At 34.3% G+C, this 18,887-nt stretch overlaps 2 protein-coding genes across 7 annotated transcripts in view; both read right to left on the reverse strand.

Annotated features, from left to right (window-relative positions):
* Positions 1–63: 63 nt before the first annotated feature.
* On the reverse strand, positions 64–8,612 carry LOC136774564 (uncharacterized). 3 transcript variants are annotated; one of them, XM_066728955.1, is made up of 13 exons: positions 7,914–8,612; positions 7,687–7,773; positions 5,127–5,174; positions 3,963–4,295; positions 3,480–3,774; positions 3,262–3,403; positions 2,979–3,172; positions 2,233–2,914; positions 1,992–2,149; positions 1,767–1,904; positions 1,582–1,678; positions 783–1,510; positions 64–714 (listed from the first exon to the last, which is right to left on the reverse strand). In XM_066728955.1, exons 1-13 carry the CDS (start codon positions 7,946–7,948, stop codon positions 583–585), a joined length of 3,069 nt encoding a protein of 1,022 aa, XP_066585052.1. In that variant the 5' UTR covers positions 7,949–8,612; the 3' UTR covers positions 64–582. The 3 variants fall into 3 exon arrangements, with proteins under 3 accessions (XP_066585052.1, XP_066585053.1, XP_066585054.1); XM_066728956.1 differs by lacking the exon at positions 7,687–7,773 and having other exon boundaries at positions 7,914–8,608; XM_066728957.1 differs by lacking the exons at positions 5,127–5,174; positions 7,687–7,773; positions 7,914–8,612 and adding an exon at positions 4,651–4,795.
* A 2,240-nt stretch (positions 8,613–10,852) lies between these two features.
* MICU3 (Mitochondrial calcium uptake 3) overlaps positions 10,853–18,887 on the reverse strand; it is a 39,951-nt gene continuing 31,916 nt past the window's right edge. Inside the window, exons 1-12 of one of the 4 annotated variants that reach the window (XM_066728420.1) lie at positions 17,935–18,190; positions 17,024–17,162; positions 16,807–16,917; positions 15,550–15,597; positions 15,382–15,464; positions 14,265–14,327; positions 13,374–13,475; positions 12,329–12,421; positions 11,940–12,163; positions 11,577–11,734; positions 11,313–11,470; positions 10,853–11,240 (exon numbers count right to left, since the gene is read on the reverse strand). In XM_066728420.1, the coding sequence (XP_066584517.1) occupies positions 11,172–11,240; positions 11,313–11,470; positions 11,577–11,734; positions 11,940–12,163; positions 12,329–12,421; positions 13,374–13,475; positions 14,265–14,327; positions 15,382–15,464; positions 15,550–15,597; positions 16,807–16,917; positions 17,024–17,129 (1,215 nt within the window). In that variant the 5' untranslated portion in view covers positions 17,130–17,162; positions 17,935–18,190 and the 3' untranslated portion in view covers positions 10,853–11,171. Of the gene's footprint in view, positions 11,241–11,312; positions 11,471–11,576; positions 11,735–11,939; positions 12,164–12,328; positions 12,422–13,373; positions 13,476–14,264; positions 14,328–15,381; positions 15,465–15,549; positions 15,598–16,806; positions 16,918–17,023; positions 17,163–17,934; positions 18,191–18,887 lie in introns of those variants that run through there. The other 3 variants (XM_066728417.1, XM_066728418.1, XM_066728419.1) reach the window with 3 other exon arrangements.

The raw sequence follows: 18,887 nt of genomic DNA on the forward strand, positions 1-18,887 counted from the left end.
ATCACCAAAACACTATCAAAATTTAATATAAAACAAATAAATTTATGAATGTTCAGCCACTGTAGAGCTTGTATACAGCAAAGTTGTGTGAATTTTTTCTAAATAGCATATAATTGTTTAGTAAATAAGATAATACAAAAAATTTTTTTGAAATATTAGATACTGAAATATTTGTTTTAAATTAAAGGATTAAAATGAAATATTACCATAAATAATCATTCCTTCATGATTTTTATATTTATTTATATGTTCAATCATTATGGGTTTCTTTGGCAAGTAACATTTTATAATGAAATGAGTCTATTGTGTGAAACTATTATTTGATACTAAATCAAATTGTTACTGTAATTCTATATATGTACATATAATATTTTATATATAATTCTGGTAGAAACTTATGCCTACATATTATTTGTATTATGGAATTATGTTCTCCAATACGGCTGCCCTAATATTCTTATCAATAATAGAAATAAGTTTTGAAACTCAGTAACAACCATCGTAATGATTAAAAAAAATAATTATAAACAATAAATACTGTATATTGGAGAGGGCCGCTAGTATTTTAAGCTTGTTACTATATTAAATTAATGGATCAGATAAGAGATCATCGTCAGTTAATGGGTCATCATTTAATAAAATCATATTAACATTTAAGCTTTCACCAAAGTCATCATCAATATATAGGTCCTCAACTGTACTATCTTGTAATTCCTGTAATAGACGAATTTTTTATTAAAATTTTGATCCGGTACAAAACATAATTTATCAAATTTACTAACCAATCGATGATTTGGTAATTTTCCTGATGCTGCATTAGTAATTGTTTTGATATGACACAATGCAGTTGGTAAAGAGCGTCGTCTAGGTAAGAAACTTTTTGGTTGGCAAGATATACAATTCTTTTCTCGAGGGTCTGTATTAGTTAATACTAAAGTCATATCGGTGGTATTTGAATGACGCGACTGATCCATATCAGTACTTACACTATTAGGACTGACTTTGTTAGCTTTAGTAGTAAAACTTGGAAATACACTTTCTACAATTTCTTTACTCTTTGAACCATTGCAATGATTCGAAAACCCTGTCATAAAATCATAATTAAAATTGTAGGAAGGAATAGCATCAAGCGTACTCGATCGCTCCTTTGTTTCTAAATTGGTTTCATTTATTTTAAAACCAAATAGTGATTGTTCATTTTCGCTCAATCTCTCAATTCTTTTCTTTTCTGCAACATCATTATCGCCGTTACAATAAAACTGTTCTAAATCAGTTTTATGAATTTGCTGGCTGCATTTATCATTATCAGTTTCTCTTTTTTCCGATTCTAAATTAGATTGCTTTAAATTAGGGGATGTTGATATAATAATATCTGTTGCCCTATCTAATGCATCTTTCAGCTCTTTTAAACAACAAATATTCATCGAAGAAGCTGCAGGCGTCACTGCTTCTTCATCTTTCTTGATATCTAATTTTGATTTCTCATTACGATCCTCATCATCCTTTTTACCTATGAAAATCAATTTTTAATATTAAAAAGATGATAACGTTAATAATAGAATATTTATTTGGCTCTCTTACCTTCTGTCATACTACCATTTATAACATATGTTTTATTAATATCGGGAGCTTGAACGTCATTCTGATGCTTTATAATATCTGTACTCGGATCATTAAACTGAAAAAGAACATTAGTAGATATAAACTAGGAGGCCTTTGAAAATATATATCTAAATATAACAAATTTTACAAGAAATTGATCTTACTAAAATGCCACTAGGATCTTTCCACATTTTTGATATACAAATGAGTTTTTCTTTCTTCCATAAAGAAGATTCAAATAAACTCATATCTTCTTGAGTATATCTAATATTATCCTTAACTTCCGATGAAGGACTGGCCGTCTGGATAATAAGATGAAAATAATTACAAATTTTAAATTAAAAATGATATAAAAGTTTGTATGAAGTTAAAATATTGTTTATAGTAACCTTTCCTTTGTGACTCAAGGTTCTAATACAAGATGCATCATATTGACCAGGGGATTTACTTTGTTTTGGTTCTATGCCCGTTTTATGACTGGCTGGCTTATGTGGTTCGTAATCTTTACTTTTGACGTGCGATAATATAATTTCTTTAACTGTTTGGTCTATCGTAACAAAATGAGAAGCATCAATCAGATTAAAATATTTTCAATTATAATAAAAACCAAATGTATAATTAAACAATCACCTGTATCTGGGATACTTTTATGAGTTACGTTAGAGCCGTAAAAGAAATGATTCCTTTTGAAAGCTAATTTCTCTTTCAGTCGTTTTATCGAAGTTCGAGTGCTCTCAAACGATTCGTCGTTATCAGAAGAGTCAATTTTTGAACGATGGGACAGTGCCAATCTGGATATCGAAGGATAATTAACATTTTCCACGTTACCCGTAGCATCCTGTGTTAATATTTGCTTGATGCGGCATCGATTAACATTAGGCAGAAAGCTTTTTTGTCTCTGCGGTGGTAAATTTTCTTTACCATTTAATGATTCTGTTCCAGTGTTTTTTTTCTGTATATTAGTTGCTAGAATATTTGTGCTTTTTACAACTGCTTTTGTGGAATCCTTTTGTTCTTTTCCGTCAAAAATGTTCACTTGTTCCAAGTGCTTATCATTATTTGGTATACATTTAGAAGTAATAGTTTCAGATAACATGAATGTTTTTTTACAAGTAGGCATAGGATCACTATTTTGGAACAATTGTTTGGTAATCGACTCCTTTGAAGATCCAAAAATTCTACAATTTGCTGGCATATCCGCGCTTGAACGGGATCTATCTGTGACTGTTGTACCAACTCCTTTTGATACTTGATTATTGTTATTTGCACAGGTCGCGGTAAAGAAAATGGGTTCCTTATTCTCATATTGCATCTATAAAAAGTGTGCCATTAAATTATTTTGTTAAATTTGTATCTGTGGATTAAATCAGTCATACTTCGAGTCTTTGAAGGAACCTGCGCATTCTATTAATGTCCAATGTTCTTTTGGCAGGATTCAACTGCAATCCAGCATCCAGCAAATTATTCAGCAAAGGTGGAAAATCGTAAATATCTATGGCGATACCACGATTGCAATTGGTGTAATAACGTTTAACATCTGTCTTTGTCAATCCATTCCATGGAATAAGTGCTGTTAAAGAGAAAAATTATTCGGTCATTTATACATTTAATTGAAATACGTAAATAACCAAAATATTTAAATAGCAAGTAGTATCATACTTGTGCACATTTCCCAGGTAATCAAACTTAAGCCATAAACATCGCTCTCTTTACACGGGTCATTTCCACAAAATAATTCTGGGGCTAGCCATCTAAAAATTTCATTCCTGAGACGTTTCTCGTACATTCGCTCTATTTTTGGCTACAAAATACCAACGGTAAAATGTAAGTTTAAGGCATAAATTAGTGTTTTTTTTTAAATCAGGTAATGTTTGTACGTTTTTCATATCAATCGCCAGTTCCCATCCGCCAAGTTTGACGAAGCCACCGGAAGTTAGATAAATACAATGTGAACTAATTGCTCCGTGAATGAATCCTCGCATATGTGCATGTCTCAAAGCGTCCGCCAGTTTTGCTCCGCAGTTGGCGATGCCTTGAACGGCTATTCGGTCGCCCTGCTCGTGGAGATAATGGAACAAGGTGCAATCTATCGGCTCGAAAATCGATACGAGCCCGTGATCTTCCGTTAACGTAGTAGCCATCAACAGTAAAACGTTTGGATGTCGAATCTCTCTAAAAATGAAATTTGTCTTTAGTTTTATTTTATACACAATGTTACATTCATATATCAAAAATTACTTTAATAAAATTTGTGAGAAATTTTAATAGAGGATCGTTGTAATTATGATAATAAGAGTATAAATATATGTTCACACCATGCAACTTTTAATGCAAATGGAGAAAGAGAAAAAATGATTTACGTTAGAACTTCGAGATCTGCTTTTATCGCATCCCGGCATTCTGGATGCGTGTATCTTTTCAACGAGATTCTTGTGGTTTGCCATTCGGCGAAAATCAACTCGAGATAACGATCTTCGGTTCCGGCTACCCAACCGATCTCAAAAATCTCAGACGCCAACACTTGGGGAACCCCCACAAAAGCTTCATTGCTGTCATCTACATTTGTGCTGGTGTTATTTTTCTTGCTGATGGTCAATTTCTCAGGAGTGAAGGATGTGGATGTGATCGATGTATGATCACCGACCGATCTTCGTCGATTTATGAATGCTTGCAGAGCATGCCTATATGCTTCGCTAAAATTCATTAAACAAAAACAATAAGGAGTGAATGTTTACTATTTCGAACTGTCTAATATTATCGAAGTGTGTATGCGTGTGTAAAGATAATCGTTTATTTGAGCAGGGGGGGGAGGACTCAACAAACAAAAGAACATTTTACAGTTGATTGATCATCACATTGCTATAAAAGTTAATATGTCATTCCTATATATAATTAGTTAATTCTTATTTGAATTTAATGTCTGTGATATAGCCACATTTTAAATATATACGATGTGTACAAATTGCTCTGATTAGAGTGAATATAGGTTATGGTGAAATTTCTATTAACGGACAAACGGTTATTATTTCTGTATTTTTCATTGAATACCTTATAGAACTGGAGTGATATTCCATATTTATGATTTTCGAAGATTTTAACATTTATACTTTACTACAATTACGAGCGCAACTGTCACTTAATATTCGATTGTACACCGTACAGTGTTTACGGTTGACTACGGTTGACTAGAAGTTGAAACTTCGATTCATTTCGATTTGCGATTCGAACAGTGATTGGCTACATTCACTTATTGAACTGACGAATTACCCGAACTCTTTTAGACGCTATTGTTCAGCTAACTCTTTTATGGATATATTGATTGTGCCAAAATATCTATAGTGTTCTAATTTAAATAAGCGATTAACAAATAAAGAATATACATTTATAGATAACAAACGGCAACATTCGTCTCTTTTAGTAAATTTAATATATGAGGGTGAAGTCTCGCTTAGTGTGAAAATAGTGAACGACTACATTTTTTTTTTAGCAAAGTGAGAAGCCGTAAGTTGTTTATTTATACTCACTTATTAAGACCACCTTGATCAGCAGATAAATTCCAACGATTTCGGTCCCTATAAAGAAAAAAACTTTTTTACTGTTTTTGTTTTCTTCTGTTCTTTCGAGCATGAGAAGCATACTGAAACTTAATTTGCGTTATAAGTACTATGACTTATTTTATAAATAGTAAGTGAGTTAGAAAATGAAAAGAGCAAGGTGCGGTATTGCATATACATATGCGTTTTCGATTCATTATTTTCTTTATATTATATCATTAAACTGCTCACTATGCTTTACATCCTTCTCTTTCAATACTGGTTTCCTGTAAGTATGACATAATAGACCCAGGTTATTTGTTTTATTGATGTTTCCCGGCTAATGAAAAAGGCAGTGTTTGTAATTAACTAATTTTTTTCTCTTTTTACACAGGCGCACGCTTAAATATCATCATTTGTTCATCATTAGTGGAAAAATCTATGAGTAAAAATAAAACAGAGCGAACAAATCGAAGAAAGAGAGTAAGTCAAGTGAAAACTTAGAAACATTAAAAATAATCTTTATTTGCGGTTTAGGACTTTAAGACCAAAAAATTTATTGCATCCACGAATTTGCACTTTCTCTAGTAATTCGCTCACCACGGATTTCAGAGCAATACGATTCGAGCTGCATCATTACTTCCGTTCTGTTTAACAGGAATTGCAAAATTCCAAACTATCACATCCGGTCTTCTCAGAGATCGATTGCTTTTTTCTATCGAAACTATAGGCTTTTTCTACCAAACCAATTTTCGTCTTTTCACAAAAGCTTGACATACCGGAAGTACCACAATTTCTCACACGTTTACATTCGAAAACGTTGTTTAGTCGTTTTTTTAAGCAAGAAAAAAAATTATGTAGTTTTCAGGATTTAATCGTCGTGGCAAGATTCCCGCTAACTTTTTCTAGGTAAGAGATGAAGAGCTAAGTAGAGTAGTTCGCGAATTTCTTTTGTTCCGGGATCTAGGAGATTTTGCAGTTTTGATCGGATCAAGCGTACGAAACGTGGCAGAACAAAAGACCGGATGAGACATTCCCGGAAATATTCAAAGTACTTGAATCTCACTCTCCCGCTGTTATATTATGAAACTTTCTGTACGTATTTCCATTCAAACACTGTTAGCACTCCCCTCATACTATTCTGCTCAATAGAGCGTTCATTTTACAGAATTAATATCATCGAAAATTCTGAAATATCAGTAAGGTTTTGAATTAATTTAATAAAATATCAATAAACAAATGATAATTTTATATACAGCATAAAATAACCTATATCGTTAACTGAGTTTAATTGGATCATTGAATTTAAATGTAGTTTAATTAAAATTCATGAAAAAATTGAGCGTTCTTTTCCCAATGAAAGGCAGATTTAACTAGAGAATCATGGTAGTTCATATATAAATGATGTGAAAAGTTTCTTATGGTAGAAAGTGGCAAATAAATTTCAAATGCTAGCCCATAGCAGCGGATACGTATATCGTTCAACCTTGTTCTAGTTTTAACTCATTTGCATATGTCAATCTAACTGTCGATGCATTTATTAATTTCATGCCTTATTTGTGACTACGGATATGAATAGGAAAGCAAAAAACGTTATTCATCGAAACCATTGTTTGTTTTTACTATCAATGCTCATACATTGTTATCAGCTAATTCATTAACATCACTAATTATCACTTCATCAATAATGCCACGTGCTTCAGGAAAATTTGAATAAATTAAACACACTTTTTTTTTACTATTAAACAAAAAATAACACAGTAACAGCGTAATTTTTCTGAATAGTTCCTCGCACTATTGTTTTCGGCTACAAGAGTAATAATTGGCCCGTGCCTTCGACACGCTTGTAGTTCTCACAGGATGAGAAAGCTTGCTATCTGATGGCAAACATCAGATTTCATTCGCAAAATCCAAAGATACTCTTCACTCTTCCGTCATTACTCTGAATAACATTATCACGTACTCTCGTTGTTATAAATAACTGTAATTTTGTTAATTATTTTTATGCACGCGTCCGACGAATAATTCTAAAACGATGACCTTCGACCAAAAAGAAACTTGACCGAGTCATAGGTGACACGATATCGCGTTTACTTTTCTGATACAGCAAACAGGCATTTAATACGAAGACAAACGCGTTAACGCAATTTTATCACTGTTTATGAAGCAAATTAAGCGAATAGAATGTCAATTAAATTCAAAATATGACAAAGAATCCGTCATCCTCTGCTCGTACGTTTTCAACCAGACGAATAAAGGCCACTCGTGTTGTCTTTCCAACTTACGTTCAAACACTGAAATTCGTGGAATCATTCTTCGGTCAAAACTTCGTAGAAAACACTACAAATGCTTGAAAACGAATAAACGAGCTTATTTCCAGCTCAGAGCCAACGAGTGAATTCAAACTTATCGCGACTAGTAAACAAACAAGTCATAAATGTTGCATATATACCATATTTGTGCTCTTTGAAGAGACTGTGCGGCTATACTAAACCGAGGATTGAAACTTAACAGGTGACAAGTGTAATAAAGCGAGATAAGTGAGCCTTACCTGAACAAGATATCGTAGATAAAACGCACTAACAATTCTGTTTTCAGAATTCTATTAACCAACGATAACAAGCAGTGTGAAATTAGTCTGCAATTTCCGAGTTCAGCCAGTGCAAGATCAATACAAATATTAATTTTATAAACAGTGAGTGATGTGAATTAGTGTGGAAAGAATAGTCAGAACTGAATATTGAAGGGAATGGCAAGTAGTGAGAGAGAAAAACTTACTTTCTGAGCCACTTAAGCATACCCATCATACCCATAGCGCTGTAAGATTTAAGAAGAGTAATAACACAATAATTTTCACCAACTCCCTTTTATTTTTGATCGGACGATTACACTTATTAATTCGCGTTTCTACATATATCTACACAGCAATTAGTTCCCGAAACATCCTTGAATTGACTTTTCACTGTCTTACTACTTTTCTTCGACGCCATACGTTCTCCATTCCTTACTGACTACTCCTACCTCGTTGGCTCGTCCTAGCTACTTTATACCGGGCCTTCCCGCCAAAACGCTCTTGCAGCGCCCTCTGTTTCGCAAACACGTGCGTTACCGGGCCGGACGGACTACTTTAGTCGCTTCAGCAATTTTGTTGCTTGGCTCTTTCAGTTCGGCTAGCCTGAATGCTGATCGACTTCGACAGCCCGGTTTATAAACCTTCGTCCGCTCTTCTCAATCTTTTGTAACAGTATATTAATAATGTAATAATAATAATAATAAATTTGTTAACACTGAAATGTAAAGCTTTTACTGCTTCCTCTATTCAATTTTCACTTCCTCTTCTTGCGCCATGTCGTTGCTTCCGCGGCACTAATCGCTATCCACGATTTTATATAATTTACGCAGGACAATATACTATTGTAAGACTTACTCTTTAGGTTATACCCTGGTACATCCCGAATCGCATAACGATTATAGTCCAATACTTTCGCCACTTGCCCAATAAGCAAAAAGATAACTTTTAGACATCTAATGGGATTCTTGCGATGTCTTAAGATATCTTGTAAAATATCACAAAGATCTTTAAAAGACTTCTTTATGATATCATATGCAACATGGAAAGATGTCTTGCATAAGACGTTGTTTAGATAAATTTAAGACAACTGCTTAAGATGATAAAACACTTTTTAACACGTAAAGATATCTTTTAGATATATTTAGAAGAAAGCCCTCAGATAATTTCAAGATATATTTCAGGCTTACTTAAGAAGTTATTCTCTAAGGTAGATCAGGGCTTGGAAATTGTTTCACTTTTCAGCTGTTTACTACAGTCATCAGTAATATGAAATCCGTATTAGTCACTATAGTAAACAGCTGAAAGTGCAAATGTTTCCAAGTCCTGCCATACGTTCTCAATTCCTCACTGACTACTCTTACCTCGTCCTAGCTTCTTTATACCGTACACCATCTTGCCAAAATGTTCTATCAGCGCCCTCTGTTTCGCAGGCCATGTGCGCTACCGGACCGGACGGACTACTTTAGTTGCTTCAAGAATTTTGTTCCTTGGCTCTTACAGTTCAGCCATCAGCCAGCCTGACTGCTGATCGACTTCGACAGCCCGATCTAACCTTCGCCCGCTCTTATCAATCTTTTGTAACAATATTAATCACATAATAATAATACATTTTTCAAATACTCAAACGCAAAGCTTTTACTGCTTTATTCGATTTCCATCTCGTTTTCTTACGCCGCGTTCGTTGCTTCGGCGGCTCTAATCGCTATCCACGGTTTTAATTTATCGCAGGACAATATACTATTGTAGAAGCTACTCGTTACTTGCCTTTCTCAAAGCCCTTAGTGCTTCCACTGTGTAGCCATAGACTCTTCGTTCTTTCCAATCGTTTATTTGAGATATTTCTTCATTTTTTCTAGGACACCTATCTTTAATTCCTATTTCTTCTACTCGCTAATGTCTATTTTTATATGTTGACTCCTGTTCCTCTTCTTCAGAGTCCTCGTTGCTTCCATTGTGTCGCCTTGGTCACTTCATGCTTTCCAATCGTTTCAATCGAACGGTTTCTTCGTTCCTTCTGGGACACTGTGCCGGTGGAAGAAACAACATGGACGTTCGATGCTGGCGACACCCGCAACTCCTTTGAGGATCTTTGAGACAATTGTAGCTTCCGGTAGCGCCATACAATTCCTTCTTCGACTTTCTTTTCTTCCTCCAATCTAACGTTTTCCTCACTTTGTCGAGGAACACTACAGCCACAGTAGCAAAAAGCATCAGCTTGTCCTTCATGTTGTAGATAATCTGCGGATGCTCGTTGTTCTCTATTGACCCGCTGAAAAACTTTGGCACCATCGGAACCAAGGGCTGTCCATAAAACACTGACTCCTCCTTCCACGTCACTTCCGGCGCTGCTTCAAACGATAATCGCTTAAACGTTCCTAAATATCGATTGGAAAACTGAAGAACTAAATAAATTTTTTAATATATTGAAATGATTTAAAACATTAAAGAATCTGATTAATATTGAAATAAAATATTTTAAAGCCAGCATTTTCATAACATCTATCGACTCGTAATGAGCAGGACTCGTTTTAGAGAAAATACTCGTTTTCTAGATTTTTAAACATAAATTTTCATTAGTTATAGGACACTAGACCTACCGTCCCGGTGGTCGAATGGCCGAAATACATACGATTGATCTAGTGAGTTGCTAAAATTATAGCAGTAGCAAGGACAAAGGTTTATCCTGAAAAGTACAGGTTTTCGATGTTACAAATTACTTTTATACCTGCAGCGTATTTACCCTGTATACCTGTGTTTGCCAGTATGAATTCTCGCACGCTACTAATGTCAGTAGGTAGGCTCTTCATGTTGTGAACAAATTTTATAATATGTAGCGGCAAAGTCGTGTAGATCTTTCATTTGTTTAAAAACTGCAGAAAATATCTAGAGATTTGTTCATTTCTTTTATAAGTAAGTAATTATCCATTATTTTATTATTACAATTATTTGTAGTTATTTTTGATATACTACAATTGTTATTAAAATAGTTATTTATAAAGAACTTTCTTTTAATACAACAATTGACTTAATTTCACTTGAAAGACTACAAAATTAATTTTTCTATTAGGATCTGGCTATTCGTATGTTTACCTCTATACAAAATACATTAATAAGAGACTTGTTATAAATAAATTTATTATTTTTATTTTTGCAATATTTTTTTAACAATGGAATTTATAATATTAAAATATATATAGACTAAAATTTTTATAACAGAACTGGTCCTATTTTACTGTACACAATTATGATAAAGAGTCTGTATATATTATGTGTTTAAAATTAAGTACTTTGGCTTTCATGCTTATAGCAGGATATTTATAAAAGATTGTGCAGAAGATTAGGAAGTAAGCTGTTAATGTGAAAAATATAAGTATTAGCGATATAGTTGAGTATTGTTGTTAATGGCTGTTGCAGAATCTAAAATTAATGTAAACCGTAATAAATGCATAAATGAGTCTTCTTTACTACGGTGCTTTCATTTCCTGCTTCACGCAATATTTAAATGCTTCCCAACCTTCGTTTCGTTGTTGAGACTAAACGTAAAAGAATATTTGTTAAAAATAATAAAGAACTAAAGTGCTCGATTGAGAATTATATGGTTATACCTTCATTCCTCTGGTGAGCCTATCTTTCATTATCGCAATAAATTCCTTGTAGGATAGTTGCTCGTCGCCATCTTCGTCAAAGAGTACGAAAACCGTATCGACAATATGTTGTGATAAAGTAGTTCCTGTACATATTTTTACAGCTCGTCGAAATTCATCTAAAATTAATTTAAAATTAAATTAAGAAGATGCAGTTCTTTTAATCATAATTTTAAAATTCTTCAGTGCTGTTTACACACATAAAGCTCTTTTTTATTAATTTACCTTTCGAAATCGGATGGTCTGCAAGTGTATACATTCTCATAGCTATAGAAAAGTCATCTAAATTGTTGAGGAATTGGTAAAAATGACGGAATTCATCGAAGGTGATTCCAATGTGTAAATCTGAACGATCTATTATTCTGTCTAAATACTTGTCGTACCTATAGAAAATAAAATGTACTATTATCAATCAACAAGATCAATTATTACTAAAACTACTGTGATATAACTAAATATTTGAAAATAAACTAATTACAATAGAGTTTTGGTAAAAATTGTCCTATCATACGACGTACAAATCAATCTCTCCTATGTTATAATTACTATAAAAAAAACTGCCCAACATTTACTTTCAAGAAAACCTACTCATCTGTATCAAGGTAAGTGTATCGCAGTAAAATCTTGGCAAAATCCAGTTCAGAGATCGTATCGTGTCCCTTGCTGAATTCATGAAACTCCAATTCCAAAACTTCGTGCTGCAAATTTTCCATGAACCTTCGAAAATCATCGTATCTAAGCTCGTGAGTGCCATCTTTTCCAAAAAAGTGTATCATCAAAGTAGTGTCGGTTCCATGACGTCTTTGCAGACCCTGCAAGAGATTTTTTGTTGAAACATCTCGGTACTCGATCGAACATGCGTATAAAACTGAACAAAGTGTATATACGTTTGCTCGTTAGCATTGGTACAATTTCTTTTAAAATTGACAAGTGGTTTCTTATCTTATATGAAATTCAATTTTCAATAATTGATTTACCTGATCATCATCGACATGAGCAGTCGTTTTCAAATCATGTTTGCTATCCATACCTTGTCGGCCTCTCCATGCGTGACTGAAGATCGTTTCCATCTGAAAGATTCAAGTGCTTTTTACTGGTGAATTTAACGAGCAAGGGGGAGCTTTGTACACGCACAAGATATACATAATGCAAAGACAGATTTTCTATTCCGTACTAGCGCATCTGAAACGATTGATTAGAGGATTATTAGCGAGGATCAGATTAATGCATCAAGATTAGTCAGTAATTTGAAAATTTATCAGCACTAGCTATAAGTATAAAAGCTGTACCACTGATACAAAGTAGAGGAGCTATACAGCAGCGAATATTCAAATAGGTAAGTATACGCAGTATCTTCAATTACAGAGATTCTAATCGGGAAGCTTGTACGTCGTGTCTGTCCAGATTGCTTTTGTGCTTAGTTATTTCGTCAAATTGTGTCTCATATGAGTATAGTATATAGCTAGGTCGCCGTCAAATTTGAGTCCCCCCTCCTGCTTTTTGAGTTTCTCCTCGCCGCCACTTTTTCAAAAAATGCTCCCTCGGGCAGAGATTCAGCCCCCTCCCCCATCCCCGCAAGAAGAATTATCTATCTAAATAAAACCTACGGTTTTACCCAATTAAACTTTATGATAAGGCTAACCACTCATCCCGTAAAAATCTAATCCCTTAAATTTAAACGGCTTCGCTTGACTAAAAAAACTGCAGGCATCTACGATGAAGAGTACGATTGGATGGGGATGGGGGTGGAGACTGAAATTTGGTGGTGACCTAGCTATACTACTCATATGTCTGTATTAATGTTCTGTATATTTTTCTTAATCCTTTAATATTGAATATACGCTATGTGCAGCTACATGGTCGGTTTTATTTTCATATTTAGTAATTGAGTGATCTTCAGGTATGGACTGGAGTGTTACACGTATTAGTGGAGGTACAAGAAGAGGACACGCAATCACGCTTGAAGAATTTTTTGTGAATAGATACTCTTGTGTCAATTGGAATATCTCTCTGTTCACTTACGTATGAGTTCGAGACGATGCGCTCTTTGCTCTTAACTTCTGGCTCGCGCAGTTTAACGTTTAGCACAAATGCTTCTTCGCTCGTCGACAATATGCGATGTAACTAATATTTATCCATAAAATTACTATTTTAATCTGCAAATTGTTTGTGTAAAGAAGAAAAGTAATAGTAGAAATAAAATAGCAAACTACGGAAAGCTCTCTTACAATTATAATTATTACTCTCATGGATATAAAGCCAAGAATAAGAATGATAGAAAAAAGTAAGCAACGAAATTGATAAAGTAAAAGAGAAGCACATTTCTTGTTTAAAAAAGAAATGAATCTAAAAAAGCAGAAAAAGCATTTTTGAAATCAGTGTGTTCCCATTATTTGGAAATTTCAAATAAAACCAATATAATCAAATAAACAAATGGGATGTTAAGAAAATAATGAAGAGTTTTAAGCACTCAATTTTTCCAATGTTCAATTTTCAGATATAATGCATTGAAATTAATCTTTTTTTTTTTTTTTCATGTAAACCTCGTATCTCAGATTTTCTCTATAATTATAATTTCTTTTATGTTACGAGTAGTTTTCGTCGTTTCTAGTGTTTTGCGAGAACAGACTGATGGTATTCATTGCAGTTTGTTTATTATCACTTGTTCTATTTCGTGTAATGCAATAAAGCACGTAAGTTGCTGTGGCGATGGGGATTAGAAGACGTTACGAAATGCGAACGCACACAACACATTCTTGCAGCTTGATTAGAGAGATTAGCGTGAGAATCACAGACAATCTGCGGTGGTTCCGCAGTAGTGATTGGCGATGCGACTTTTGATGCAGGATGAGTCAACACTTGGACGTTTTTCCCAAAATCCATTAATTGATCGGGAAATTAGCTGAAACTCACGGCACGTTTCGCATCTTCGTCCAATATGCGTTCCTTGAGACTGCAGCCGAGCAATCGTCGAATCTGGGAAAATCACAAACGTGTCTACGTCACAGAAGCATAAGCTTTCTTTATTTGCTCTTCTGAATCCTGTATCCTCCCCCTCCCCCTCTTTTTCTCTCATTGTCAGTATCCACAAACTCTTCCCCTCTCTTTATTTACTCCCACGAATCTCAGACCAGAGCGATATAGTTACCCTCCCTCCCCCCTCTTTCTGTAACAAGGGGTTTTCCACACAATAATACAATAAAGCGTCCTCTCAGTCACTTCGTCCTGTTTCTATATCCTTTGGACACGGTTCTTCCGGGAAAAAATTGCATTGTTTTCTTAAGAAAGAATTTATGAAATTACAACAGGATAGCTTGAATTGCTAAACCAGAATTTTTCTCTTTCTCTTTGACACTGTTACTACCCCATCGCTCTTTCCCCTCTTTTCCCTCTGGAATCAAAGCCCCACGAGCAGTTTTATGACACTAGTACTGCTTAGTGTTATTTCAGTTGAAATGGAAAAGCTGTAGAGCCACGAACGTCATATAACTGTATTTAAAAAACTCTTCTTTGATTTATTTTATTGTCGAAGAGCAATAATCTCTTTCCTACTGAAATCCATGCAAATCCACTCAAAACTTTTATAAGCTACTAGAATAATAAATAATAACCAATACTGAAACAGAAAATTCATCGTGTGTTAAAAGTTAATTATTACAATATTTACAGCTTATTGAGTTGGTACGATTGAAATGGTTTTTTATCTCAATGAACAGAATGTGGGATCTCAAAGATCTCATATAAACCAGGATAAAGTAGAAAAAGAGCAATTGAGTGAAAATAACGAAAAGTGGCAAAATTAAATACTGTAATGAGAATGAATTTCTCAATAAGTGAATAAAAACTTCCTGTTTACGTTTGAAGGTATCCTTCATCGTTAATGGTATCCTTTCTGCGAGGTATTCGAGTACGGTTAAGCCGTCATGAGAATAAAAAGAGAGATCATCGACTAGACATAATTATTGCTAATACACTTCTGTCAGTGGGAATGTCGCTGGAATTCTCACTGGAATGTGGGAGAAAATCTTACCACGAGAAACTCGGTTTTGTCCACCCGCTCGTTTCCGTCGGTGTCAAACATATTGAAGGCGATCTGAAATCCCGTCTTTGGCTCTGTAATAAATCAGAATATTTGTTCTATTATTCTCTATTTATGATGGCAATAAGGCGAACAAAAAAAAAAGGTCAATATGCTTACTTGTAAGAATGGATAGTAAGAACAGGTACTCCGTGTACGAGATTATACCTAAAACCAATAATTAGAATATTTATTAATAACGAGAGTTAAATTGTCTCTTTTTGATTTTATTAATGTAGAATTTTATGACAAAATATTTATGAAATGACAAAGAGATAATAACAAACTAAATTCTGTTTTGATACTCATAGATAAAATTCAAATATAAAAATATCACAAGTTTGTTTTTAATGTACTCGATCAATATTTTGTTAAGGGAGCAACATTTTTAAACTTGATGAAAATTAGCACTTGGGGTATTTATATAAAAGGATCCTCGATACTCTAGTGAGTCTATTGACAGAGTCATAAACTACAGGTATTGCTTGAAGTGAAACTGTAAAGAACGCTCATTGTACTCCACGCACAGTTCCTTACAAAGCTGTTATTGTAATAGAAAATCCCATGGCACGATATCATATCGTGGTTTGGTTGCTACAAAGTTATAATGACGGGGGCTAAAATTTACCTGTGTGTAACCTAATCTCATGCCTTACCCTAAATCCTAACCTTCTAGACGGTCTCTCTTTAATAGCATTTTTCCGACCATTGCACAGTCTACGCAGTCGAAAGCTGCAAATACTTCCGAGTCCTCTTGTAGACAGCACAACGATTCGGGAAAACGATATAAAAAATCCAAATAATTATAAAACTACAGAAATTACGATTGGGCCTTACAAAAAAATAAAACACTAGATATCATAAAATTTTGAGTGTTGCGACAAGAATATTTTTGAAAGATATTCGTCATTTTGTAACGTAGCAATTTTATTTATTAAAATATTTGTGAAAATTTGATATTTTTAAGGAAGTTTTCTATGCCACATCTCACCCACTCCCTCGAGTTGATTCTTTTACGGAAGAATAAAACAAGGTTCGATTCGAGTGACTGTAGAGAATAAGAATTGAATAAATAAAGGAAAGTAGGATACAAGGGAGTCATTGTTGATGCGAGAAAAGGTGCGAGCTTGACGATTATTTGATTTGTAATTAGCGAAACAAATGCGAGTAGCATGAAACAAGTGGAATTCCATCGTTGTTGTATTTTTTCTCTGCACAGACGTCAGTATTAAAAAACTTGATAAACAAAATTATTTTGATTTGCAGTTTGTTTGTACTACAGAGCTTCGTTAACTGGAAAAATGAAAGTATTTTCAGGAATTTTGTAGGAAGTGTATAAAATTGAAAAGAATGAACGTTCGGAAGAAGTTTACTAACCTTTGTCTCGAAGATTTCTAAACATATGCGGGCTGCTTTGTCTCAGAGTAGGCACAGCATTTTTCATGACTTCCAATTCCTTCTCGGAGAGACACCGCCGCTTTAATCTCGCTGAAAACATTGTCAAAGCATCGCAAGGCTAAAAAAATCCTGCTACACCTTATAAGGTCCGACCAGAATCATTTAGAATGGCGAATTTCTTCCTTTCGTTACTTACGCCTTGGTTCGGATTCGACAATGCTCTCAAGAAAGTCCTGCGGTGTCATGTACAATTGTCCATCAAATTCCACCGATGCGAATTTGATGAATCTCTTCTCTCTCATCGTCAAACGGATCGATTTTGAATCCTCGTCACGCTGTGAACAAGAAACGAATTTATTTTCAAACAAATCAGCACGTTTTTTCTGTTGAGTTGCGAAGGGATGTTATTTAAGGGGGAATTCAGTTTACAGCGTTAGAAACTATAGGATGATTTTTGTGATTTTTATTGATGTTAAAAAATAAAGTAACTTCGTTGGAAGTTTAATGGTATTTTTATTGATTTTTACAGGAATTAAAGAGAATCATTTAGAGTATAGTTAGGTAATACACTGGATATAGAACTTTGAAGAAAATCCGTCCGATGAGTTTTTTTGCTCATTTGTAAAATTACCAAATGAAATTTCAAAAGAAGCAAGTGCTTTAAAAAATCTGCCAATATACATAATCAATAATGGTATGCGCTGTTACTCTTATCAGAGTTCTATTATTTCTGTAATATAATTTGAATTTCACCCTCAAATTTCTGGAGTGCATTATTGATTAAAGCAGAAAATCAACTTTGTTGACTCTGTAAAACCAAAGTTTTGCCTTAAAAAAAGAAGGAAATATTAGATATTTAATAGTATGTATTAGTCTTTGTCGATAATCTTATAGGTTACCCAAAATATAAGTTGTCAATTTTTCCAAGACTTTGTTTCCAGAAATACTATCAGTTCCTGTTACAGCATATAGCAGTCTCGCTGTACAATACTATTCACTGTATTATAAGAATTCGGGAAATGAAGAGAATTAGAATGATTGTAACGGACAGATGGATAAGGTAAGGGTAATTGAAGATGGTATAACAGTATAGGTCTGAGATCGTACGTGACTTTTGATTGATCACTTTGAGAAGAGCCGCTCGCAGCATGTGTTACTTTTCCGCAAAGGAGATGACAGCAAAGAGCGGCATGCTCTGATACACGATGAAGCTATAGTGTAGGTATGTCCAGCCTGGTTTATGGAGAATCCAATGAAGAAAAATCAAGCGAAAAAAGGAACAAGACCCAAAGGCGTCCAATACGGTTACATCTTTTATTCAGACTTGTTATTCGAACGTAGCGAGCGCGAATCAAGATGTCTAACCTTGTCACTTCCACTGAACTGTGTACACATAGAACGCAGTGGTGTATTTATCCTCGCAGACTGAATTTCTTTTTGTCCCATAACCAATCGGAATTATCGCAGCGATATCACGTCATAAAAAACTCTTGAATAGAGTAGAATGTCGCTGTTGAGATTGTGCTTTTATTTGGATCGTGGTACACTTAACAAAGGCACGTGGCTTAGTGGTGATTGAGATGATTGAGTCTTGAGGGTCTTCGGTATTCGGTACGGATGGATAGAGACAGGTACTCGAATATCCAAAGTTGTCGGTTTACACGCTGGGGGGGGAGGGTGATGCCGAGGTTAGGTTGGAAGGGAATGGGTTAACGACAAAATGCAGAGTGCCGTATTTATAAGTCGAACTTCCATCTTAGCTAGGATCAACTTATTTCACTTTGACCTTCGATACAATGCTAAGTTAAATTTTCATTTTAAGTAACTGTTAACCCGTTAGTGGGCGTGTGGGGTGTTCAGGGCATCCCAAGAATAAAAATCTATCGGTAACTTGGCGAAAAATTTGTGCAGACACTTACAAGTATTAGCGTTTAATTAATAGAAATAACTTAAAGAAATGCAACTGCTATTGTATGCCAAAGGGAATATCGCATAGATGATATTTATTGAAAAATAAATCTGAATTCGTAAAAATTTTACGTCCAGTAACGAAAAACAAA

This window comes from Prorops nasuta, unplaced genomic scaffold (genome assembly GCF_024137725.1).
Source record: "Prorops nasuta isolate Cenicafe-Biocafe unplaced genomic scaffold, Cenicafe_Pnas_1.2 PNAS00006, whole genome shotgun sequence".
Classification (NCBI taxonomy): Eukaryota; Metazoa; Arthropoda; class Insecta; order Hymenoptera; family Bethylidae; genus Prorops; species Prorops nasuta.